This window comes from Akebia trifoliata, chromosome 8, assembly GCF_017979445.1.
Source record: "Akebia trifoliata isolate Shusen 1 chromosome 8, ASM1797944v1, whole genome shotgun sequence".
NCBI lineage: Eukaryota > Viridiplantae > Streptophyta > Magnoliopsida > Ranunculales > Lardizabalaceae > Akebia > Akebia trifoliata.
The window spans coordinates 31,958,840-31,985,650 of NC_141382.1; the positions used below are offsets into that span (position 1 = coordinate 31,958,840).

Here is a 26,811-nt window from a genome sequence, read left to right on the forward strand (position 1 = left end):
GCAATTCTAGTTTGTACGAATTAACATTCGGAATGAAACTCAATGCTAGTTTGTGCAAACATTTCCACAAATGAGTGTTGCATTACGCTCCGAACGATAGTTTGCATTTGTTTGGGTTGAGACTTGAGAGAAGTGGAGAAAAAAGGAACCCATTAAGAGAAGAAAAACTCAGTTTCTCTCCACCATGTTTGGAATTTTAAAATGTCTTAAAAGAGATCTAGGGACAAAGTTGAAATTATAAAATATTTTTAAATGGCTTCTCTCCTCTTTTCTCCAAATCTCTCCACTTTTGGAAAGAAAACATGTCATTTTCTCTACTCTTCTCTCCAATTCTTTTATCTTCTCTCTCCACTTAACAATTCAGACAAGAGAAATGAAGAGAAACTCATTTATTTTCTTTTCTCTTCTCTCCATTTCTTTCAATCCAAACACAACATTAATCTTTGTGCATGGAACATCCTCCTCTTCTTTGATTATATTTATTCGACCTCACACCACCTATAATAATTACAAAATACATTAGTTCTCCAACTGCCCTCTGTAATTAAGTTTTAGATTATACCCTAATGTATTGAAAATATCAAACATAAAGAAAGCTTCTATTACAACACCAACTTTTACTAAGAGCACTTTAATATGTGTGTTAATTCTTATGTGAGTTCATATGAATTAAGGTGTTATTAGCAAAGTTGGTATGCCAATAGAATCCCTAAATATAAATCTTACCTAAAATTATCCAACTCTTATATCTATATAATAAAACACAACTGAGTTGGAATAGTTGTGTGTGACACAAACGTCCCATCATCTACAATGTTATGGGAAATAAACATCCCATCAAGTTATGTGTCATGGGATCCACTTTATATTTTTTTATTCTTCACATCCTCTAATTTTACTATATTTTCTCTTCTACCATTTTATTATTTTTTATCATTAACCCATTTAATCTCAATTTTTTTAATAATACCTCTCTAACTTTATTTTTTTCACTTTTACCCCATAACCCGAAAGAGGATGCCCCCTCTAACTTTACTATATTTTTCCTTTTACCCATTTAATCCACTTTATTGATGTAGATGCGTGATTTTCGATTACAAATACCACTTTTATGAAAGTTTGGAGTCACTATCATTCATATTTGTAAAAGGGTGTGAATGGCCACCCGATATTCATTTTAGAAAAAATGTCATTTTTGTCATTTAGTGACTCTTGTTTGGATAAGATACCAATCAACCTAAGATCGGGGTAAACGGCTCGATTGAAAAAAAGGGAAGGTGTTGGGCACTCTTTTCTTCCTATCAAGTGGTGGTAACCTCAAAGAACTCGATCATTTTGATTGAAAATATAAAATAAAATAAAGTGTCACGTGTCGATAACGTATACCCTAAGTAGGGATTTACTATCAACTTAGCTTATAAAGATCATCTCATTGAAGGAGATGATCTTTATATAGACCTAACCTTGGGAGCAACATGATTTGAAGAGTGTTGGCTATGGTTATGGATCCATTATCATGAGTTGAGATGGACCCGAATACTGATTGCCTCAAAACGATTTAAAAGGGTTTAAAAGTCTTTGTACTTTTAACCGAACCGAAATCCGATCTACTAGAAATAGAGGAGTGGAGCATCACATCTTAGGTCTTTCTAAAAAAAATTAAAGAAGTGAGGGGGAAAGTAAAAGAGGGATATGGAGAGGGGAGAGAAAGGAGGATATGTGTTCCTTTGACTCACCTTGAAGCTTTAATTTTTCTTTATTTCCTTCTTCTTCTTCTTATATATCTTTTTTTTTTTAGTCCTTAGTAGAATATGAGAGTAATTTTCTTTTAGATTAATGTGAGAGTATGAAAATGAAGTAAAAGAGAGTTTAAGGAAGATTTTTTAGTCTAAGACTTGGTACCCATTTTGAAAGGTGAGGGGTATTTATAGGTGTTTGAAGGTTATTTTAACGGTATAATTAGGTAAAATAATGAAAGAATGGAAAATGGCATGGGATTTGAAGATGGGGAGTATGAAAATCAGAGTTGAGATGAGGGTAGTTGTGTAATGAAGGTAAATGGATAATTTTTTCATCCAAATGGTTTGGATCTCTCTAACCCATTTGGGTGGAGTGTTTGATGAGGTGGGATGATGGGTATTTGATTTAAGAGAATGGGAGTGTAAGAGAGTGATTTGTTGATGGAGTGTTAGGTAGGTTAAAGAGAAGTGATGTTTAGGTTAGAAGAATGGGTTTTGTAAAGGATTAGCTGATTAGATTTTGAAAGGATAAATGAGGTGGTGACATGTGTCAAAAAAGAGATGAAAATGTGCGGTAATTAAATGAATTGATTGAAGGGAAGAGGTGTTTGATTGGAGAAAAGGGGTGTGAGTTTATTTTATAAAGATGGATTTGTAAGAAATGATGATGGTAGGTTAGAGAAGGGTATGGGTTGAGATGAGGGTACATGATTTTTTAGAGAGAGGTGATGTGGGTAGGTTAGGAAAGGGTTTGGGTTGAGATAATTTTTAGAGAGAGGTGATGTGAGTAGATGGTTTGTTGGAGAAAAGTGATGGGGGTAAGTAGTTGAATAAGGGAGGTGAGTTGGGGTGATGACATGTGTCCTATTTGGTGATTAAAGGGTGATTGGTTGATATGGATAATGGTTTGTGGATTAGGGTTATAGGTGTGGATGTGGATTTGATATGGATAATGATTTGTAGGCTTTGGTGTGTTGGGCTTGGATTTTTGGAAGGTTATAGATTATTTGAGATTGGGTAGGATTTATTTTAGGATGGGGCTTAATGATTGGTGGTTTTTAGGGTTTTGGTAATATGGAATTAGGTTTAGGTTCGGTTGGATAAGGTGAGAAATGAGTGGGACATATGTAAAAACAATGGTCGTTCAAAATATGGGTTAAAGGTTTTGGATTGAGCTGATTTTTTTGTGAGGATGTTCTCTATGATGAAAAGATCATCCTCACAAAAAAATCAGCTCAATCTGAAAGTTCTAAATCCATCAAAAGTGATTTACAAATTATTGGCAAAAATTGACAAAAAATCGATGGTCCACATTCTATAGAGATCATCCTCACAAAAAAATCAGTTCAATCCGAAACTTCTAACCCATATTTAGAAAATTTATTAATGTTACATTGTTTTTACATATGTTTTTTCATATGTCCCTTGATCTGTTCCATGTATATATCCCTAGGAAATATAACATTGATCCCTAGGAAACTCGATCTAATGTGTAGGAAATCTGTGTTTTTCCTCACATCTCAGCCGTATGTTTGATGAAGAGCATCAAACCACATTTGAGGTTAGGAAAGTCCTTTAGAGCCGATCTTTTGAGTGATATTAATCAGTTCTATTATATTTGGATGATGCCTTAAAAATTCAATCTTATCTTACAGAACTTCGATGTATATCTGTATATCTCAGAATCCTATAAAGAAAACAAAAATTTTAAAAGATACATATCTCTAAATCCATTAGAAATATATATTGTATAAATCAATGCCAAAGTATCAATATTTTAAAGAAATTATCCAAATTTTAAATGCAGACCAAGACGCTAACTATAACATAACAATTAAAAAATTAAAAAATAAATAAAATATTAATATAATGTTTAAAGTAGAAATAAGCTTATGGAGCCTAGTGTGTCCGAACATACATCTATGTAGTTAAAATCAAAGAACATAAATTTTAAAAAATAATAATAATCATAAAAACAAAATCCCAAGCTTTTCCTTTGCGTGTATTGTGGCTGTCAACCATACAATGTGAACTTGTTAAATTCCATTCATGAATAAAACAAGGAGGAGATGATAGTATCAAAGGACAAAAATCCAATATATTACAATGGGTTTGATGACTTTAACAAGGGAGCCTAGAGAGAGGGAGAGAGAGAGAGAGAGAAGTAACAATGGATAATAGAGTCAGTCTTTCTCTCTACATGGTTGTGATCATTGTGGTAGTTTATGCTGGAATCTGTCATGGCGGAGAATTGAAGAGTGAATTGTTGTGTAGCCAATGTTCTAAATGTGATACAAGTCGATGCCCCGCTAGTGAAGCGTACCCACACATGACAGCATGGGATGACTCTTTAATTGCTGGTGCTTTGCAATCTGACTATGTGGGCATTAAGGACACTGGTGTCTATTCTGTTCCTAATGTCAAAGGTGGTGAGTCTCAGAAATACAACGCATATTATGGTTGGGAATCCACTTCAGGCTCTATCTCAGGCCATCACAGGTAAAATTTTTACTTTTTTTATTTTTTATTTTTTCTCATTTTTCCTTTGAAAGTAAGGGATTTGAGAAGCAAGACAAAGCCATTTTCAAGATTTTTTTCAAGTATTTTAAAAATGTATGTAAAAAATTAAGATTTTTTTTTAATTTTTTAAATGAAAATCCATTAAAGATAGTTCTTTTGATTTGCAATCATCTAGACAAGTCGTTATGCCAAGTTTTTAGTCGATCTTTCAATGTATTTTAATCGGAAAAACTTGAAAAACAAATTACCAACATTGAGTCCACCAATTTTATTGTTGAGTTCAATGTTTTTTTAAAAATTATTGAATTCAACAATAAAAAAATGTCAAACTCGACAATAAATAAAAACTTGTGAGTTCGACAATAATAAGGGACCACAACCTATCACCCAAAATTCAAGGACTATTTAGAAAGAAATCCCACCATTAGGGTCCTTTTAAGTAATTTTCCCCAATTTGTAGGATCATCCATCAATCACCTGTTTGTTACATCACCTTTGTGACCCAATGTTGTAAGTTGTAACCAATATTTTCATGAGACCGCAGGTTTAGCAACTACATGAACAAATGTTCAGGGGGACAAACATATCTCAGTGTCGACCAGCACGACAAAGTAGCCCTTCGATCATTGAGCTCATTAACAAGCTTAACTCAAGCTGATTGGAAATCAATTAACCCACCCAAGGTGATGAATCATCGTGAATTTCGATTCTGGGTCTCTAAAAGTACTGGGAAATGCTTGACAGTTTTCGGAGGGAAGACAAAGAAGCGAGTCGTGGGAGTTTCTGATTGCAAGTTCGATGGGTCGAACCCTTATCAGCTATTTGCCTTTAGATTTCACTACCACAAAGCCTTCTGTTGTTGTGATCTATACATCGAGTAAAGTTCTCTGATTTGCATAATAGTAGTTGTCATATCCATAAATTGTTGCAACAATCAACAAAACTTTCTTCAAGACATTATGAAAGCCTGTGGAATTTTTTTCACTAAGGACCATCTGTTTGCGGGTCAATGCGATGGGAAAATTGCCTAGCATTGACATATAACAAAATTTACAACTAGCAAGCCTGCAAAGAACACTGCATCCACAAAACTCAGATGAGCCAGCTCAGGAAGGCGAATCTATTCAGTGTCACTGATATTACAAAAACATAGACATTATGTAGTACCCATAACTGTCCGATTGATCTGATCTAAATGTTAGATCACATCATAAGCAGGCCCCACAAAATACGAAACCCAATCTCCAATGTCAAAATCGGCGACAGCTTCACAGCTTAACACCCTGTGGAAGGATCCCTTGTTAAACCCGAAAGGGTGATCTCACAACCCATTTGTGAAATAAATTCCCCAAAAAATTAATATGCCAAATCATATATATGTACACGACTTCAACTTTTCCCTAGAAGCATCCTTGCTCTTTGCTGAATTTCGTTCAGCAATCCAATATCCACACTCTCAGAGGTCTCATGGCAACTGTTATTTGCCACAAAATGACCCAAATCTTGGATAATAACTGCAAACTTTTCATCATCCCACCAGTGATTAGACAACTCCTCTTTCGATCCCTGCCTGTGTTTTCCATATGTTGCCTCAAACTCTCTTGATTTGGCTGCAGCTTTTTGAAGAACATAATCGGGAAGCCCTGAAATTCTGACTATGGTCAGAACTGGGAAGCAATTTTTACAGTGAAATTTACCAAAAGAAGAACAAGTGGCTATCACTAGCCAATAATTAATGATCAATGACATGGAAACCAAAGCAATGTGGACGAGCATATTCATCATCGCACTTTAACCAAAGTAATCCCTATTGAATCAGTCAGAAATTGTTCAAACAATGGCAAACATCTATGATGTGCCGTAGCCCAAAGGATCATAGTATCAAGGACACTAGGCAAAATTTAGAAATAAACCTCGTCAGTAATAAGAAGATATGGTTTTAACTGGTGGAAAAAATCCTTTCCATCAACTGGGTATGATTCAGTGTTACCTAATTTGTTGTTAAAGTACCGGTTGCAGTTCGAACTGAACCCATTCATGGTTCGAACTGAACCTGTTCGTGGTTCGGTTCACTCTAGGTTCGTGAAATGCAGCAAACCAAACGTACTTCATAATTTAAGTAATTTTTTTTCATCCCTTCACATATCAATAGTATTTGAAATATCCTCTTAAATTTCCAGATTAATAGCATGCCCCTTTGACCTTTGTCTTTATTGATAGACTGATGGAAAAAGACCAAATACCCTCATCATCAACCTGTAAATAAATAAATAAAAACTGATTCTTTTCTTCCCAAAATCTACCATTTTCAGTATCTTTTTTACCCTATTGATCACTTCAACCTTCTAATACCCTCATCTCTGTCTATCCCTACGAACCGGGTTCATTCTTGACTGGTGAACCATGATCCGCAAGCCCGAATTCGAACTGAGCCAATTCACGAATCAGGTAACATAGGTCTGACTGACCACACTAACCCTATGAGCATTGCCTATGGCGCAATCAAAAGGTGGCAGAGCTATCATTCAATCCAGATTGATGATCAGAGGACATTTTTAAGGTCTGGGAAGGACAACAAAGCATTACCACCTTCATGGACAGACTTCCCCTCATCATATCTAATAAAAAAATTTGCATCAGTCTCCATATTTCTGATTGACTTTTAACTTATTTTACCTTTTCTAAAATAAATTTTGGTGTTACACTACAGCACAAGCATATCTTGGTGTCGGAATGGAATCATGCTTGATTCCCTTATATATACCTCTTGGACAAACCAATTCAATGCTTGTTTCTCTAAACATGGTTCTTTCTCATATTAAATTGTTAAGGTCCCTAATGGAAAGAAAAATACAACAAATTCAGTAACAAAGCATACCTGCCAACCGTGCAACATTGACACCATAACTCTTGGGGCATGCACCAGGTGTCAACCTGTAAAGAAATGTAACTTCTTCCACATCCCCAACTCCTTTGCCAACTTGACATGCCATGTGGCATAGAGACACCTGAGGACAACATGGAGGAGCCGAAATCAGACCAGTTCAAATCCAAGAATGGAAAATCAATCACATAGGAGTAGGTTAAAATCAATATGACATGGTGGGTGATAAGTCATCTGATCAGTAAAAAAAAAAAATTAACAGACTTATCAATGAAGAAAAGAGGAAAATTAAATAAGTGTACCTGGGGATCTTCTCGGTAATCAACAGCCAACCGATGATAGTGAGTAGAAAACATGCCTCTACAATTTATTTTGTGGACAAAATATTCTAGAACTGAATCCCTGCAAAAGATAACAAAACCAGAGAAAAAGACGCTGAGATGAGCTGGATATTCCTCAATGTATATTTCAAAAAGCTGGCACAACCCGCTTTGAATAAGAAAATAAATCTATGTTTAGGTCTCTTGCAAATGTGGCACTTACGCAATGGCTTGCCCATCTGAAGTGGATGTCCCACGTCCAAGTTCATCTAATGCTATTAGTGAATTACGGGTTGCTGAAGACTGCATTAACCATTGAGAAATATGATCATATTCTAGCCTAAAAAATGCTTAAATCAAATTCATAAACATATAATTATACATGTTCATGGCTAAACCTGTGTCTAAGATGGATATAAAAGTTCAGCCTTTCATGGTGTACTTCACATGTGGTCCACCTAAAGCATATAATTTAAAGTGGTCATTGATGGGTCACCTCTTGGATGGGTCATAATCAGAGACAACTTCAAAGTCTGTTCATTATGAAAAAATGAGTAAAATTTTCAATTTGTCTAACATTTTGGGAATGGGCGATCTGGGAGGTGACAGTCATGTTGACAGTAATGAGTGGTCATTCCTATGGGCAAGTGACAGTGATTGACCAGTGAAACTTCCATCTTATGACCAGACTAGAGTTCGCGGGTTTAGGGGTGAAAGTGATAATAAGTTGGAGAGGTATTATTGGAAAAGAGGCGGAAGAGGAAAAACAATGTCTTAAGTTGACTTATCAAAAACAAAAGACAATGTCTTAAGTTGAAGGGTATTATTGAAAAAGGGGTAAAAGAGAAAAAATAATAAAGTCAGGGGTATTCTTGAATAGGGGAGGAACAGAAAAGGCAATAATGGTAAAAGTCTTCCTCAAGATACTTCCTTTGTGTGGTATAAATCTTGAAGCAAGAGAGTGGGACTCACCGTTGTGTTTTATTATATAAATTTAATGAACTATTATCATTATGCAAATCTGGTTGTACTTATAGTATGAAATGAATAACATACCAGCATCGAAGCAGTCTCCGAAAGTTCTGTTAAGAATGTACTTTGGCCTGCTATAATATGATCTCTTGCACCCATTCGAACAAAGATTCGATCAACGGGTGATAGTTCAAAGTATTGTGCCGGGACATCCGCGCCTAGCTGGTGAACAACAACGAATGGTGAGGAGGATCACAAGACTGACAATATCAAATTTATAGTAGAGATAAAAAAGAAAAATTTACCTGTGCTAAGATCACAGCCATGCAAACTTGACGAAGAAGAGTTGACTTCCCACCCATGTTGGGACCGGTGAGAAGGATAAAGTTGGCATGTCCAGAACCCCCTATGGTAATATCATTTGGAACAAAGGTACCCCTTCCTAGGGCATCACTTCTAAGGACAGGATGGCCTAAGCTTTTTGCTGACAAACATGGTACTTCGCTTGAACATGATGTATTCAAGATGGTTGGACGGCATGTGGGACCTTCATAATATTCTCTTGAAATTGCTAGACTCATCAAAACGTCCAGTTCTGCAGCATGTATCACCCAATTCCGGTCATGGAAAACAAGGAGATAGCAAAATCATGATCAAGTGAAAAATTAGGTATTCTTCCTTCTAACTGCTTCCTCAAAATAAAGAACTTTTAATTGATGGTTTCTTAACAGCAATATGAATGCTCAAGGAAGATTATTTCACAGATAATTAAGTATGGTTTATAATGAAGTATAAAAAGAGGCAACAGGTGATAGTACAATATTTTTGGAACAGAAGACATTAAAAGAATATCACAAAGACTATCAACAAAACATATCATATGGATTATTGAATGTGTGCACCATCAAAACAGGTTCACCTTTATCATAAAGAAAATAACAGATCATTAAATTATTGATGCAACATCATCATCAAAGCTTTATTCCAAAAATTTGGGGTCAGCTCAAATAATCATGTTCTTCCTTTCAATTCTATTTAAAGACATGTTAGTAATATGAATAAGTGTGTGTCTTGTAATTGTGATACATGAAAGCAGTGACAATGGATAATTAAGAGCATACGTCCATTGCATGCATACCTGCAGTTGCAGAAACCAATTGCCTCCACTTAATATGATGCTCACAGAAATGTCCTATCAACCTTTGTAGAATGCTTTTCAATTTTGATTCCCTCTCAGCTTCAGCTTGAGAAAGCTCTGCTAACAACTTCTTAATTTGTGGAGTCCAGTACCTGAAGAATCCCTGCAAGTGACATAAATGGTAAAAATTTCTCATAAACTTAATGTCAAGAAAAAAGAAAAATGTACAACAAAAAAAGTGGAAAAAACAAAGATTTACCCCCAAAGCCAGGTTGGGACATTTAAAAGAATAAAAATCAAACCCCTGCTGCTTAAGGGTTTAATTGGAGATAACCTGTGGGGGCTCTCCACTTGTACGTATGTACGTAAGTATGTAAGTAGGGGATGCCCTGGTTCAGGCTGAGTCAATCTCTACCCAAACCCAATCAGGAAAATGAGTACCTAGACCCAGGTCCGTTCCAGGCCCATGATGGACCCTTACTTCAGACCCAAGCCCAATACAAGAACAGTTAAAACAGAGAGAAAACAATTAATTTGATTCATTAGCCCTAATTAGGCTTAAGTATTACATAAGATAATTAAACAAGTGAAAAGACTAAAATAACCCTATAGGTTTATTTAACACTTCCCCTCAAGTTGGTGCGTGGATATCAACAATGCCCAACTTGGACAAGACATTTCAAAGGAGGTTTTACTAACACCTTTAGTAAGAACATCAGCAAGTTGTTGAGAGGTAGGAACAAAAGGAGTACAAATCTGTCCAGAAACTATCTTTTCTCTAATGAAATGACGATCAACTTCTATGTGCTTCGTTCTGTCATACTGAACCGGATTTGCAGCTATGTTAATAGACGATTTATTATCGCAATATAGTAAGAAGGGGACCGGCATAGAAAGACATAAATCAGCTAGTAAGATTTTGAGCCACAACAACTCGCATACTGCAAGTGTCATGGCTCTGTATTCTGACTCAACACTCAACCGAGAAACCACATCCTGCTTCTTACTACGCCAAGTTACCAAGTTACCACCGGCTTTAGTACAATACCCAGAAGTAGACCGTCTATCAGTCACTGAACCAGCATAATCTGCATCTGTCCATGCCTCAATGCGAAGATGACCATGATTGTTGAATAAAATACATCGACCAAGACATCCCTTAAGGTATCTAAGAATACGATAAACAGCAGAAAGATGAGATGTTCGAGGCGAGTACATAAACTGACGTACAACACTAACAGCATAGGCAATGTCAGGGCGAGTCATAGACAAGTAGATCAATTTTCCCACAAGACACTGATATTGGCCAATATCTAACACACACTCCCCCTCAGAATCAGTCAACCTGTGATTCTGCTCAATAGGAGTATCAGCTGAGCGAGATCCAAGCTGACCAGAGGCGCTGAGTAAGTCAAGAACATACTTACGCTGAGAAATAAATATACCAGACTGGGACCGTGCAACCTCAATACCCAGAAAATAGCGAAGATGTCCAAGGTCCTTAATCTCAAATTGACGACCTAAGTTTTGACCTCGGTAAGGCCATCGGCATCATCTCCAGTAAGAACAACATCATCCACATACACAATCAGAGCAACAGTTTTGCCGTGGGAGTGACGCAAGAACAAGGTGTGATCAGCAGAGCTCTGATGGAAACCAAACTGATGCATGGCCGTAGTGAAGCGCTCAGACCAAATACGAGGAGACTGCTTCAGACCATAAAGAGACTGGCGAAGACGACAAACATGTGTAGGAGAAGTAGAAGGAAGAAACCCAGGAGGTTGGACCATATAGACTTCTTCCTGAAGATCACCATTGAGAAACGCATTCTTGACATCTAACTGAAAAAGAGGCCATCCGCGGATAGCAACAACAGAAAGGAGAACGCGAATGGTGGTCATCTTGGCAACCGGAGCAAAAGTTTCCTGGTAATCAATCCCATAAGTCTGAGCATAACCTTTGGCCACCAGACGGGCCTTATAACGAGCAATGGAACCATCCGGATTATGCTTAAGCGTGAATATCCAGCGACAACCCACAGCTTTCCTTCCAGGCGGAAGAGGCACAATTTCCCAAATTTGAGTCTTTTCAAGAGCAGTCAACTCTTCAATCATAACTATGCGCCTCTCAGGATGAGCAATAGCATCTGCAACAGTATTAGGAAGAGAAACAGCGAAACCAGAAGCAAGAAAACTCTGATAGGAAAGTGATAGTGCAGAAGTGGATATATAATTGGAAATAGGATAAGTACACGTGCGCTTACCCTTACGAGTGGCAATAGGACGATCATCACAGAGAACAGGCGGAGGCGGAGCTAGAGGCGAGCTGATCGGACATAGAAGTGATGGTAGTATCACGTGGACGTCGAGAGTAAACCTGCAATGGAGTAGAGGACGAACTGACAGGGGGTGGAGAGGGAGGAACAGGCAAGGGAAGGGAAAATAAAGAAGGAAAATGATCATCAGGTGAATCTAGAGGAAACCACTCAGATTGAATGCCAACGGACCCATTATAATAAGGAGTATGCTCAAAAAAAGAAACATCTCGAGAAATAAAATGTCGTCGAGAAGGAGGATGGTAACAACGGTATCCTTTCTGGGTAGAGGAATAACCCAGAAAGATACATTTAACGATCTTAGGGTCAAGTTTAGAACGATTTTGGTCAAGAAGTTGAACAAAACAGACACCCAAAAACACGCGGAGGAAGTGGAAACACAGGACGATCTGGAAAGAGCTTAGAGAGGGGTGGAACAAACTGAAGAACACTGGAGGGGGTCCGATTAATAAGGTAAACAGCAGTAAGAACTGCGTCAGCCCAATAGGATTGGGGCACGTTCATGCCAATTGAAATGGCACGGGCTAACTCTAGAATATGACGATTTTTTCTTTCTGATCGGCCGTTCTACTGAGAGGTCTTAACATTGAACATTTGATGCTCAATGCCAGATTCTAAACAAAATTTCAGGACCTCACTATAAGTGTACTCAGTACCATGATCAGAACGGAAGGTCTTGATGGTACGACCAAATTGGGTGTGAACCATAACAAGAAATTGTTTGAAGACCCCATAAACCTCACTCTTGTGTTTCATAAGATAAACCCAAGTGGTACGACTGTAATCATCAATGAACAAGACGAAATAGCGAAAACCAAGAATAGATGTAACAGGGGAAGAACCCCACACATCAGAATGAATTAAGTCAAACATAGCAGGTGTAGTAGGATTCATACTAATAGGATAAGACGAACGCACATGTTTAGCTAATTGACAAGTTTCACAAGAAAAATCAAGCACATTGTTATTATTAAATAAATTAGGGAACATGTGTTTCAAATATCCAAAAGAAATATGACCTAAGCGTAAATACCAACGCATTACAAGAGCCTTATTAGATTGACTGCTAAAACTACTAAGCTGAAGAGCAGAATGAGTGCTAGGGGAACCGAGAACATCCAGGGGATACAACCCATTCACTTCACGTCCAGTACCAATCGTCCTCTTCGACTCCAGATCCTGAAAGACACAATGAGAGGAATAAAAGGTTACACTGCAGTTCAAGTTTTTGATAAGACTACTAACGGACACCAGGTTAGTAGTAAGTTGAAGAACATGTAATGTGTTAGTCAAGGATAAAGAGGATGTAATAGGTAAAAGACCTTAACCAGCTATGGAAGACAAGGAACCATCAGCTAGGCGAACCTTGTGATGACCAGAGCAAACACTATAGGTTTGAAATAGAGAGGACATACCGATCATGTTATCTGAGGCACCAGAATCAATAATCCATGGTGAGGAAGTGGTGGAAACACTGTTTGCAGATGCAAAGGTACTTGAGTGAGCGAAGGTAGAAACCGGCTGAGATGAAATCTCTATCTGATTGAAGAATTTTCTGAACTTGTCAAGCTCTGCTTGGGATAGAGATACCAAGTCTGATGAGGATATAGGAACGGAAAGAGGTGCTGAATCAGTAGTCGATTGAGAAATTATATGAGCTGAAGATCGTTGAGACTGTTTACGTTGCTGATTAGGATGACCATGAAGTGCATAACAGCGAGCCTTCACATGACCTAACTTTCCACAATGATCACACTTATGTCGTTGACGAGTAGGCATAGACCCACTGGGGGGTTGTGGAGAAGATAGGCGAGCAAGCATAACGGAGTGATCTCCCGAAGAATGAGGTAGGACAGCCACACAACGACTCTCATCAGCCAAAACATACGAATACGCTGTCTGGAGAGACGAAAATGGATCCATACCCAATAAATGAACTCTCGCATACTCAAACTCATCCCGAAGACCAGCTAGAAACTGAAAAACCCGATTCTTATCCAGAATCGACGAATATAATGTCTCATCAAGAGGGTCCTTCCAGGCATAGGACAAGGAGTAAAAAGTCAATTCTTCCCACCGAGCACGTAGTTGTGATATGTAGGTAGTAACTGAAGAATCTCCTTGTGAAAGACGAAATATCACGCTCCAAGTTGAAAATTCTGACGTTGCGAGTAAATGCTCTTTGCAGAATCCCAAATCTGTTTTGCTGTTGAAGAAAACATAAAGCCAGCCGCAATGTGTGGTTGCATATAAGTAACCAGCCAAGAGCGGACCATAGAATCATTAGCAAACCAATGGGAGTAAGAACTGTCTGTCTGTGCAGGTTGTTTGTCCATCCCTGTGAGGTAACCGATCTTCCCTTTCCCTCCAATTAACATTTCAACTGATCGTGCCCAAAGGAGATAATTAGGACCATCTAATTTTACTGTAGTAATTTGAATATCGGGGAAGTCAGTTAAGTGAGAAGAAGAACCACCCAATCCATTACTATTACCAGTGATGGAGGAGGAAGAAGTCTCAGAGGCCATCAAATAATCCGAGTACTTTAGTTGAAAGAAAGTTCAAGTACGATGAAGGCACGACTCTCTAGGATAAAGTGACCGCAGCACCCTAACGATGACAATACACGATCAAAAAATGGATAAAAATTGCTATTAGAACAGCCCCAAACAGCACCTTGCTGTAATCACAAGCCTCCGTAGGTATCCCAATAACTGCTAAAAAACCTCATATACCGCTTACAATGATCGAAATACAGCAAATATTGACCTGCTGTAATTTCCAAGGAATGGGTTGGTGTTATTTACTGAAAAAAGGTCACCTGCTGTGATATGAAGAACAAACAGCCACTTACTACAATCGCAGAAGGCAAAAAACCAGTTGTTGTGATAAAGAACAACTCAAACAGCCACCCACTTGTGTCGCACAAGGCATATCAGCCACCTGACGGTGTCGTTTGCTCAAAACAAAACTCCTACTGTAATCGCAAGGCTCACACAACAGCCTCCTAGCGTCGTAAGACTTGTACGATGTTGTTGTGGGTGTCGTTATACCTAAAACAACTAATTTGAAGGTCGTAAGGTTCAAACGATGCCAAGATGAGTGTCCCAGGTCATCACAGGAGCGTCGCAGGTCATCACAGCTATCACTGCTGTGAATACAGCATCGTTTCTACAACTACAGCCTGATCGCAGGCTTCGAATATGTTTCAACTCCCTATCGCATCATCCCTATCGCATGAGTATCCGCAGAGAACCCCCGTAGGGGTGATATAAATGGAAACAAGGGTTTTAGGGAGTTGTTTTTATGTAGAGATGGTCGACTGAGTTTGAGGAAGAAGATGAAGGTCGATGAAGCTCTGATACCAGTTAAAACAGAGAGAAAACAATTAATTTGATTCATTAGCCTTAATTAGGCTTAAGTATTACATAAGATAATTAAACAAGTGAAAAGACTAAAATAACCCTATAGGTTTATTTAACAAGAACATATGTAATGTACCAGGCCTTCAAAATTTAATCAGGCCTTTGGCTTATCTTTGCTAATACGTCAATCCCACACACTTGGGCCTGAAAAATAAGTCTAGGGCTGGCTATTGGACTTAATCATACAGCTTAAGCCTAGTCCTATAGTAGCCACATATAAAAAGACCCATCAGGTCATCCTGATCCATTAACCCCCCCTCTTTATGAAGTGAATACAGGCATGTGCTGAGACAGGGCATCATGAAAATGTTCATGGCACTTCTGCTTGTAGTTGTGACTCGTGGAACTTTTAGGATATTTGTCGTGTCAGACATGTACCATAAACTGGACACAGTGTAACACTTACTGTAGTGTCAACCTTTATGTTAATGATTTTGTATAGAAAACGACTTCTGAATGACCCATCCTCTATATACTAATTTATTGAGTTGTCAAACATAATCACGGTTTGACAATAGAAATCTACTTTATTACTTATAGTGTATATAAATGTTTTCTTTTAGTTACCGTACATCCTTATCTTATTATTTAAACTCTTCTAAGAAATGATATTATGATTTCTAAACCCTTTTGTTGTTTTGGAAGAAAAGAAACCACCGATTCTTTTGAAGGTAAGCAATCCCTTTCATAAGTGATTATTGCCATCATCCGTTTGTTGTTTTTTTGGTGCAAACTATTTAAGGACTTTAGCTTTTTTTGGGAAGATTTCTCATTTAGATGGGACTCCATTTGTGGCCTAGACAACAAAGGCTCTTTCTTGTAATGGTATTTAATAGAAAATTACATTTAATCATCGTATTTAATCTGCTATTAATAGAAATGTCATTATACCTTTCAGAAAAAGAGAAAATTACATAAATCATTTATGTTGTAATACATGTGTATGGATTGTCAATGTTTAGTATCTCAAAGGTGTTGTGTAAGACACTTTACACCCTTCGGATACCGATGTATGTGCCAATGATATCTTTGTTACATGGTCTTGCAGTAATTGCAGCTCCCAGTTTCTACTTCAAAAAGATATTTCCAAGCCTCCCACACGAATATGTATAAAGCAATGAAGACATATCACTTTATTTTATCAGACTACAGGTATCATATAATACCTTGAACAAGCAAGCGATGTATTACAATTGCCAGACACTAAACCCTTTTTCATGTACCTTTTTGGATGATCGTAACTCATAATCCCGAGGAACACTCCGTTGCAAACTTTCCGGCACTTCTATAAGGTATAACTCTTTTCCAACAGTAACATATTCAATCTATGCCAAAGCATATTAGAGAGAAATTAGTTGCTTCATCTTTATGAAACAAAACCAGAAAGCAAAGTACTACAACAGAAAAGACCGCAATTTTCAGCATTCTTACTGATGTATCTCCAAGTAATTTACATTGTTCCTCCAGATGTCTAGCCAAGCTGGACTCAACATCCTTAACTGCTTTACAGGCAGAGTCATATTCTGCATCAACTCCTTCATGAGGAATAACACGCCCTGAATGATCGGCTTCTATCCAATCAAAAGCATCCTTGAAATGATTCATAACCATATGTGTGTCAGGAAGACCTTTACCTGTATACAATTAATGGGTGCATAAGATGCAAAACAGGACTGGTGTAGCGATGTTGACAACAGGAAATGTTAATTTACCCGGCGTTAATAAACGATCGAGAAGGCTAGATTCCACATTATTTAATATCACACTCAAAGAAGAACATGCCCCAGCCATTAATTCACAACCATGTAGAGCAGTAAGGAACTCTTGAAGCTGTTTCTTTGATGCATCCTCATAAAGAACTACTTTATTGGCATTCCTTCCATTAGCTTCACTGTATTCCATCCAAAACAAGGAAGAAAAAGAGAATATAAAACCAATTATTAGTACAGGGAAAAATATTAGTATCATTCATTAAAAAAAATTGTAGGATTTTACCTGCTCGCAAATAGGCGTGCAAACAATCGCTCCATGTCTGGAAGCCTAGACAACTCTTTTCGAAATTCAAGTACAGAAGGTTGATCAACTCCCTGAAACACAAGCTAAATTTCACTTACACAAACACCTTAAAGTTCAAACATCATAACAGTATCTAGCATCCAGTAGTAGTCCATCATTGTGCTAATAAAGATGGAAAATAAAGGAAGTAATGCAATATTAGTGGTAAAACAAGAAAACAATCAAAATGAAGTCTGAAGGCAGTGATTCAAATACAGAGGAAGCAAGCAAATTTAAAATAAAAAATAAAAATAAAAATAAAAATAAAATAAATCAGATGCACTTCTAAAGGTTTTATCTGAATTTTCCATGTAAATTCTCAACCATCCTTGTGGGGCATAGAATCTAAAATTTTCTTTTATACACACTAAGCCTTTTTTTTATTTTTTATAATAAGTATGCGTATTAAGTCTTATTCTTCTTACTGGTTCCTCTTTTCAGATTGTTTACGGGAGAATCATGTTAACATCCTACTACCCCAAACTCTCTTCAAGAAAGTCACAACACATAAGCCCCTGTAGTTATAAGTGATTGCTGCATAGTTATTTAATAAAGCATGAAGTTGCTAAGAGCATTTTATTTTTATTTTTAAATTAAGTTGCTTTTTAAAATATTGACCAGAATCAGATATATTAAACTGACAAAATCTATTAAATTAGGTCAGGATAGTAAATAAGCATAGCAAATTAAATTGATAAATTCAAAACAGTAACAGAACAATAAGAGACATGTGGTACTCCTCGAACTTACAAGGAACAAGATTGCATCTAAAGCTTATTGCAGAAGGGTGAGGGTGTGTGTGGTGGTGGTGGTGGGGGGGGGGGGGGTAGCCCAATTCTTGAAAAAGTTTGAACTGTAGGAACTTCAAGGATGAGAAGCAAGGAAACTTTACCGATCAAAAAAAGATAAGCAAGAAAACTTTCACATGAAACCATGGTATAGGGAGCTCAACATTGAAAGAAAACCAGCAAATAAAACAAGACAACTGTTTATGGAGAAATGTTTAGTCAGATGCACCACATAAGAAAATTGCAATATTTATTGAACACAAAGGAACTCCTTGCAGAAGCTTGTGAAGTTATGGGCATTCGATTACAAATTTCTGGAACAATAACTACAAGAACTTTGAATTTTCATAAACATTCCCTTTGTTAACTTAATCGGCAGGGGAGGAGCCAGGATTTTCTTTTAGTGGGGGCAAACTTATAGTTCATTGGAGGCGGAGGGGCAAAAATTGGGGAGGGAGATGAGGGAGTGAGAGCAAAAGGGTCAAACAGGGCATGTCAGTAGTTCAAAATGCAGGGGTATCTCAAATTTAAGCATAAATTCAAGGGTATCTAAAATGCCCAAAAAAGTTGAGTGGGGGCAATTGCCCCCAATGTCTCCTTACTAACTCTGCCCCTGTTAATCGGGTTAGCTATATCGGAAGGTTTAGAAATGTCAAAGCATTGCACACAAATTAAAAACAAAAACCAGCTAAAAGGTTATTGGAAAATACACACATTAACTAGGAAGCTTTTGTGGTCATTGAAAGATCTTTATGCACGCATGACTTACTCTCAAATCAGCAATCGCATCCTGACGTTCCCTAATTGACTCCACATGATATAGTGGTCTTGCAAGCCAGCTTTTGAGCAATCTTTTCCCAATTGAAGTCGCACAGTGATTCAATTGTGCATATACTGTCCTACATTGGCAAATAAAATGACCTCAAAAAAGGTAACCCAGAAAATTATTTTTCAAATGTTAATCATAAATATATATAATTACCCATCAAAACCTCCATTTCTGTTGTTCTCGAACATCTCAAGGTTTTCAATGGCGGCTGCATCAAGTACCATGTATGGTTTTTGAGGGATACCATGAAATCTCGAGCATGGAAGTAACTCAAACTTAGCAAATCTAAGCAGTGTCTCATCCAGAAAAGCCTGTCGCAGATAGAAAAGGCTGCCTCCAAAAGCAGAAAGTGCATAACTACCATTCTCGCCTGCACTCACTAACTCAGATAGAACACCCGGTAGGCACCTCGACCTGTCTTCTGCAGTAATTGATTCAGGATTACCTAAACTTGACTTGTTCAAAGATTCTGATCCTGGTTGATCTTCGAGTCGCCTATAAAAACTTCTGACCTCATCAAGAGTCTTGTCGGCATCCCAGAACTCCAAGTGTGGAACTAAATCATTGACTAAAGGATTTCTTGTGTGTCTCAGCAAAACTCTCTCACTTTCAGGACTGAGTAATTTAGCAGGCTTTATGATTTCTGCAGGCCTTAGCTCAGACAATAGGGAACATAAGGAATTACGCTCTGAATCATCACAAAACTGGTAGAGAAAAGATAGTTAGCCAAAGAGAGACATATTACAGGAGCTCATGAAATTTAGTTTATAAATCAGTGGTTTCCTAGGAATAAATATGAGAGAGATCTATAACAGCATGCTTAAATCCATCCCGGTTAGAAGCCCTCATAAAAACAAAAACAAAAAAAATCAGAACAGAAGATAAACTGTTTGATCCATGAGTCCGACTAGCCTTACTAAGTTAGTAAGAATTCCACCCTTACTAAGGGTCGTTCACCTCACCTCGTGGCATCCGAAAACATGATCCGATCCCACAAGGATTGCAGAGGAAAAAATTCTATGAACTTTGAAAAAAAAATTATTTTTTACTGTTGAATTTTAATTTTAAATTTGAGAGATCTGTGGAAGTTCAGTAGTCGTCCAATTTCAAAACCTCAGATCAAGTCAAAAAAAAATTGAATTTTATTTTTATGATCTGAGTTTTTCCATGAAATCTAGAGGACAGTGGTGTTGGATTGCCAATGTGGTAATCCGTTTGAGCAAAATGACCCTTAGGAAGCTTAAAATCTTTCCAAGTTAGTAAGGAAAACGTTTCAGTTGATCCATTAACTCCATTGACAGATATTTATGCAGTTACAAAATCTTTGTGGAGCCAATTAAAATGATGAGTGTCACCCCACTGCATGTGAACTGAATTTGTGGAGTACTAGAAATTCATAGATAATAGTTACACTCTTTAATACAGAGACTATAAATCATCACATCTGATAACGGAAAAGAAAACCACAGAGAGGACTGCATGATTCTGAATTAGCATACCTGTCCAATCATAAACCTGCTTGTAGAAACATCAACCACGCAAACACCAACAATTAGGTCCTCTTTTTGGTTCTCCTCAACCTGATAGTTTTCTGTTATCGCCAAAAGATAAGAAGCGTCAGGATTGATTGCCAGCATCTCTCCCTCAGTCAGTGTTCCCTTCGTAACCACAGCACATATTTCACGTTTCACAACCTTTGAAAACATGGAACCATGTCAGCCATTGATTTTCTTTAACAAAAATAGTTCCACATCAGTGACATAGAGTATAAACTAACCTTATCCTTGAACCTTTTTCTTTGCGACGAACCTCGAGCTGTTCAGGTGTTTCTGTCTGCTCCACAACTAGAACTCGGTAACCCTACAGTCAAGGCAGCTCAGTTAAGGAGGTCCTTGGGGAAATTCCTTCAAAGATATAAAAATGGTCTTTCGAAAGGAAAATGAGATCTTATACTCCCAAGCATTACCGAGAACACAATGGCATAGAGAAAGCAAATCAGGATCAAGATAAACATGAAATATAAATAGATGGACAAGAGCAAACCTTTCTAGCCAATTTCTCCACGTGCATTGAGAAATTTTTTTCCGGAAATCCACAATGAGGTTGTTCCCCCTAATAACAAGATCAGATCCGTAAAAAAATTAACTCTGAAAACAAACTATAATTTAAATAGATATGTCTACATAAAAATAAAAAATAAAAAGCACAAATATTACAACAAATTAAAAATTGCAGGCAGCTAACTATAAAATGCATGTGGTGGGATTAATTATTTTTCCCTCAGATAATTAACTTAAGATATTCTTTAAAAATAACAGTAAAATGGCTAAAAGCCAAAATGGTCAACACTGCAAAAAACAAAAGGTGTACAAGACCTTTGCAAATGGTTTGATTAACTGGGATTTTGGGTTTAGAAGATCTTTCAATGACTGGGAGGTTGATAGGCTAGGGAGGCTAATTGTTATGGTGGAAAACAGTTATAGGCATAACTTTTCAGATGACAAAAGAGGATGGGAAGGAACTAAGAATGGAAGTTTCACGGTTAAATCTCTATAGAATGAATTTGGCCCTAAGAGCACAGCAACTTTTCCTCACCTAGTCATTTGGGGGGGTAGGATACCCCCTAAGTTATCTTGTTTTCTCTAAATGACGACTTTAGGGAGACTTCCAACGTTGGATCAATTAATCAAAAGAGGTTTTATTTCTCCAAATCAGTGTTGTATGTGTGGTTCTCAGGCGGAAACAGTGGATCATCTCTTCATTCATTGTTGAGTAGCTCACCTCGTTTGGTCACATTTCATGGTTCAATTTGGTATTGTGGGCTGTTTTCCTTTGTCTGTCAAGTCAAATTTGGAAGCTTGGTTCTCGTAAGGAGGTTCTTTTTTGTCGTCAAAGCGAATCCTTTGGTCCGTGGCTCCTTCTGCAATCTGTTGAGGTATTTGGAAAGAAAGAAACCGGCGCATTTTCGAAGGGAAAGTTTCTACGCTGGAAGGATTAATTATTTCTATCTTGGAGTTTTTCTTCTATTGGTGCAAACTTTACAAGGAATTTGAAGGAACCTTCTTTGAAGATTTTGTCGTGAGATGGGATCGAGTGTGTTCCCTATCACATGTGTAACTGTTAATTGAGAGTCCTTGTTGTTGTGCTTGGTTTTTTCGTTTTTGTTTTTCCTTTGTATCTGGGTGGGTCTTCTCGACCCCCTTGTTTTTTCTTTCTCTTCAATAAATTCATCTTTATCGATCAAAAAAAAAACAAAAACAAAAGATAAATAAGAGAAAGACATGCTTGAAACTTATGCTGTTATGCATACCTTCATGTATTGCAAATCAAGCTCTTTTGCTCCAACATGTGCATCCATTTCAAACAGTTCATAAAATTTGCCCATCTGCTCCAAAAAGATAATGCTTATCAATAGATTATTGCAGAAAAAACACAATTAGACAGTAGATCAGCTTTAATGATTTTATTCTAACTACAAGATCACCTTGAAAAACAGAACTTTGTCCATATGCTTCGACTTAAATTCCCACCATTGTCTCTATAGTTGAAATTAGATATTAGATAGATAGATAAATGAAGAAGGCACATATATGAATTCTCTGAAAAACCTTTTAAACAACCATCTATTGAAAAGAATTACCTGGCCACCTGATAACCCCTTTAAGAAATCAGGAGGCAAGTATAGAGTTCTTGGATCATAATTTACATCTCCAGGCCGTCTCCTTTTAGCATCCCTACGTTCTCTGCGATAAAAAGTATGACACCCTCATCTAATGGACGGAATTAGGATAACCACATGAAAATTGAAGAAAATGCTTCATGTTTTGTGCCAAAACCTACAGAGAGTTACTCGAGATGCTTGACATAAAATAGATTTTCTAATCATGGTTTCAAATCTCGGTTTGACATCTCGTCTCATGCATGTATGAGACCGAGATGTCTCGGACGTGATAAACCATTTATCTCGGTTTAAAATATTTAATCATATATATTTAAATGACAATAATTACAACTTTTTTATAAAATAAGGTAAATTAGAAGATGTTTTATTATAAAATCATATTTTATTTAGATAATATATGTTTAAATTCTATATAAAAAAAAAAATCATTAAAATATACAAAATCCCAGTTGACTAGGATGAGTTTTACTGACTCGGCTGAGATTTTCAAAATATATTCCGAATCATCTGGTTTATCTCGCGAGATTCTGCAGATGTGAGACGCCATGTCTATCCGACTAGTTCATGGACGATAACATTATATTCATTATCACAATTCAGGAATTGAAACATGTCGATTAAACATCAAAATCCAGTACTAGATTTCCCAGAATTAGAGATACCTACTTAGAAAGAAAAAAGAAGAAAAAACATATAGTTCAATTCAGTAAACACTTACGTCCCAAGAAAGTGAAACTTTTTTGCACGCATACCAAACCTTTCAGCAGCATCACCTGTTAAAGTATTGTCGATAACATGACTCGTATGTCCCCCTGTAGTAAGAATACCCAAATTCAGTAGTCGCACAAGACATACCAAAAATCGTCCACCGTTTTTTCTTCTGTTCTCAATTTTCATGGGTAATGAAGTTATTACAAAAGATGCTTTCAACAATCAGGATATCTCCCTTCATTGTTGTTAACATTTTATTTTTTAGTAAATATGTCACCGTTCAGTTTGTCAAATATGTCACCGTCATAACCATGGCAGAATTAAAACTAAGCAAGAGGCGAGTTAGTAAACAGCTAGTCCCATCATCATCATTGTCAAAGCCTTTTTCCAAAGATTTGGGATCAACCAAACGAGTCATGTTCCTTCCTTCCTGCTCTGTCCAGAACCATGTTTGGTAAATAGCTATTCTCATGAGCTAAAATTGTCTCCGGGTGCAACGGTTAACTATGAGACACACATCTTTTAACAATTTAAATATCCTCACAAACATGGTTCAAAACCAGATTGTATCAGCCAATATGTATCATGGGATAGGCATTGGCTAAACATTGAATGCCTCGGTAATGTATTGGTCGAAACAGTATCGGGTTTTTTTTTCTTGACCGAAACATTGCCTCGAGACGAGATTTTAAATCTTACTCAGAAGATTCATTATTACTTTTGTTGTACTGTGATCAAGGAGATTGATAGAAGAAAAAAAACATATAGTTCAATTCAGTAAACACTTACGTCCCAAGAAAGTGAAACTTTTTTGCACGCATACCAAACCTTTCAGCAGCATCACCTGTTAAAGTATTGTCGATAACATGACTCGTATGTCCCCCTGTAGTAAGAATACCCAAATTCAGTAGTCGCACAAGACATACCAAAAATCGTCCACCGTTTTTTCTTCTGTTCTCAATTTTCATGGGTAATGAAGTTATTACAAAAGATGCTTTCAACAATCAGGATATCTCCCTTCATTGTTGTTAACATTTTATTTTTTAGTAAATATGTCACCGTTCAGTTTGTCAAATATGTCACCGTCATAACCATGGCAGAATTAAAACTAAGCAAGAGGCGAGTTAGTAAACAGCTAGTCCCATCATCATCATTGTCAAAGCCTTTTTCCAAAGATTTGGGATCAACCAAACGAGTCATGTTCCTTCCTTCCTGCTCTGTCCAGAACCATGTTTGGTAAATAGCTATTCTCATGAGCTAAAATTGTCTCCGGGTGCAACGGTTAACTATGAGACACACATCTTTTAACAATTTAAATATCCTCACAAACATGGTTCAAAACCAGATTGTATCAGCCAATATGTATCATGGGATAGGCATTGGCTAAACATTGAATGCCTCGGTAATGTATTGGTCGAAACAGTATCGGGTTTTTTTTTCTTGACCGAAACATTGCCTCGAGACGAGATTTTAAATCTTACTCAGAAGATTCATTATTACTTTTGTTGTACTGTGATCAAGGAGATTGATAGAAGAAAAAAACACAAATGGATATTAGAGCCAAATTTATACCAGGAAAACCAAAAACCCTATTTGATTTCATTTTCACATTCAGATAATCATTCTCTCACTAATAGATAAAAAATATCAAACATTGTTACTTACTTCCATTATTAGTCACCAACTCAACTAATCTGCCTCCAGTGCTGTCCTGAGAAGATATCTTCAACCCAATCTTCTCAGTCTTATTTCCACCAACTTTTCCCTTCTTACCAAAATCTAACTTAACCCCATCGAACTTCTTTCGCTTTCTCGACTCCGAATTCTCCCTTTTTACTCTTTTGGAATTGGAGAAGTGCACTTGATCATTTTCTTCTGAATCATCCTCATTTTCTTCTATGTCCTCTAAATCTAACTCTTCTGAATCATCATCATCTACGATCTCCTTACCTATATTATTCGCCCAATCCTCATCAGACGAATCATCCCCTCCCCTTCCTGCCTCTGTATTCTCCTCCTCCTCCTCCTCTTCTTCTTCTTCTAGAACTACTTTCTTAGAGGATGATTTCCGCTTCAAGCCTCGAAACTTCCTTCCCTCCTTATTCTCAGCCCCCTCTTCTTCTTCATCATCAATAACTACTTTCTCAGAGATGGGGGAAGATTTCCGCTTTAATCGACGAAAGCTTCTCACCGATTCTTCGATCCACTCAATCTTCTCCTTCTCAAGTTCTATGACTTCTTCCTCAGAATCTTCGTACTGAACAGTGTGCTTAAAGGAAATGTTATCAAATGATTTAACACAACCTTCGTACCAGATCTTGTCCAAAGGCCAATAAACCCTAATTCTCTTCCCTACCACCTCTTCACCGTACGATGTTTTTGTAGATTTGGGGGTTTTTATGCTATCTGAACCAGGAATCAAAAGCAATTTTTTCTTCTTCTGAAGAGGAGGAGTAGTAGTAGAAGAAGGGCTGGAACTGGGGGGTTTTCTGGCATCTGAACCGGGAATCAAAAGCGGTTTTTTCTGGTTCTTTTGAGAAGGAGTTATAGTAGTAGTAGAAGAGTTGGAAGTAGGGGTAGAATTAGGGTTTAGTTTGGGAGAAACAGATGAAGGTGAAGAAGGAGAAGTGGACGAGGTCTTGTTAGGAGTGAAGAAGGAAGTGATTTGGCGTTGTTGGTTCACCAGTGGAGATCGGCCATTGCTGAGACGTCGTGGACCCATAGAAAAGAGAGAGAGAGAGAGAGCGTGGTGTTGGCTTGTTGCAGAGTGGAAGAAAGATGGAGGGAATTTATGAAGATTTTCGCGGGAAATGTGGGAATTTATGAAGATTTCGCGGGAAATTGGGACATACCGCCGGAGGGATGGGTGAGGCGAGGAACTCCGATTTTGAGGATTCGGCTCCGAACCAATTGATCCAATCCAACTCGAAACTAGTGGGTCGGACGAGTAGGACCGAGTCGAGTTAGCATAAAACCACTATAATATGGAGTAGTGTGAGCCATGGTTTTAAAACTCGTTTTGACATTTCATCTCGTCCCGTCCATGAACGAGATCGAATTGTCTCAAGAGACGAGCTTTCCAATACATTTCAGTCGTCTCATTGAGCAATGAGAAAAAAACCAAGAGATTTTAAATCTTGACTGATACATTTGACTTGTCTATCCATCTCGTTGGTGGAAGTTGTCGAGATGTATTAAACGAGTCGTCTCGATCTCCGACAAGGTTTAAAACTATGGGTGTTAGTGCGAGGGTGGAAACTCCAACTTCAAAAATATCTTAGGGTGTAGAATGCTTCTAGTACGTTATATAAATAATATACTTAAATATCAATTTCATTTTTTTCATACTTTATTTGCTTAGGTGGCAATTGATTGCGTTGCAAAACACAATTTTATCGGCGTTTGCGTCAAAA

At 37.4% G+C, this 26,811-nt stretch overlaps 1 protein-coding gene across 1 annotated transcript; it reads right to left on the reverse strand.

Moving 5' to 3' along the window:
* Positions 1 to 4,767: 4,767 nt before the first annotated feature.
* LOC147396530 (DNA mismatch repair protein MSH6-like) lies at positions 4,768 to 26,255 on the reverse strand. Its single transcript, XM_086451285.1, has 21 exons — positions 25,064 to 26,255; positions 24,188 to 24,281; positions 22,646 to 22,748; positions 22,490 to 22,543; positions 22,316 to 22,390; positions 21,049 to 21,117; positions 20,779 to 20,865; positions 20,505 to 20,699; positions 19,159 to 19,709; positions 18,946 to 19,075; positions 17,329 to 17,420; positions 17,046 to 17,224; positions 16,765 to 16,967; positions 16,557 to 16,658; positions 9,574 to 9,736; positions 8,741 to 9,030; positions 8,520 to 8,657; positions 7,687 to 7,766; positions 7,446 to 7,545; positions 7,138 to 7,267; positions 4,768 to 5,902 (listed from the first exon to the last, which is right to left on the reverse strand). Exons 1-21 carry the CDS (start codon positions 26,118 to 26,120, stop codon positions 5,649 to 5,651), a joined length of 4,146 nt encoding a protein of 1,381 aa, XP_086307411.1. The 5' UTR covers positions 26,121 to 26,255; the 3' UTR covers positions 4,768 to 5,648.
* Positions 26,256 to 26,811: the final 556 nt, after the last annotated feature.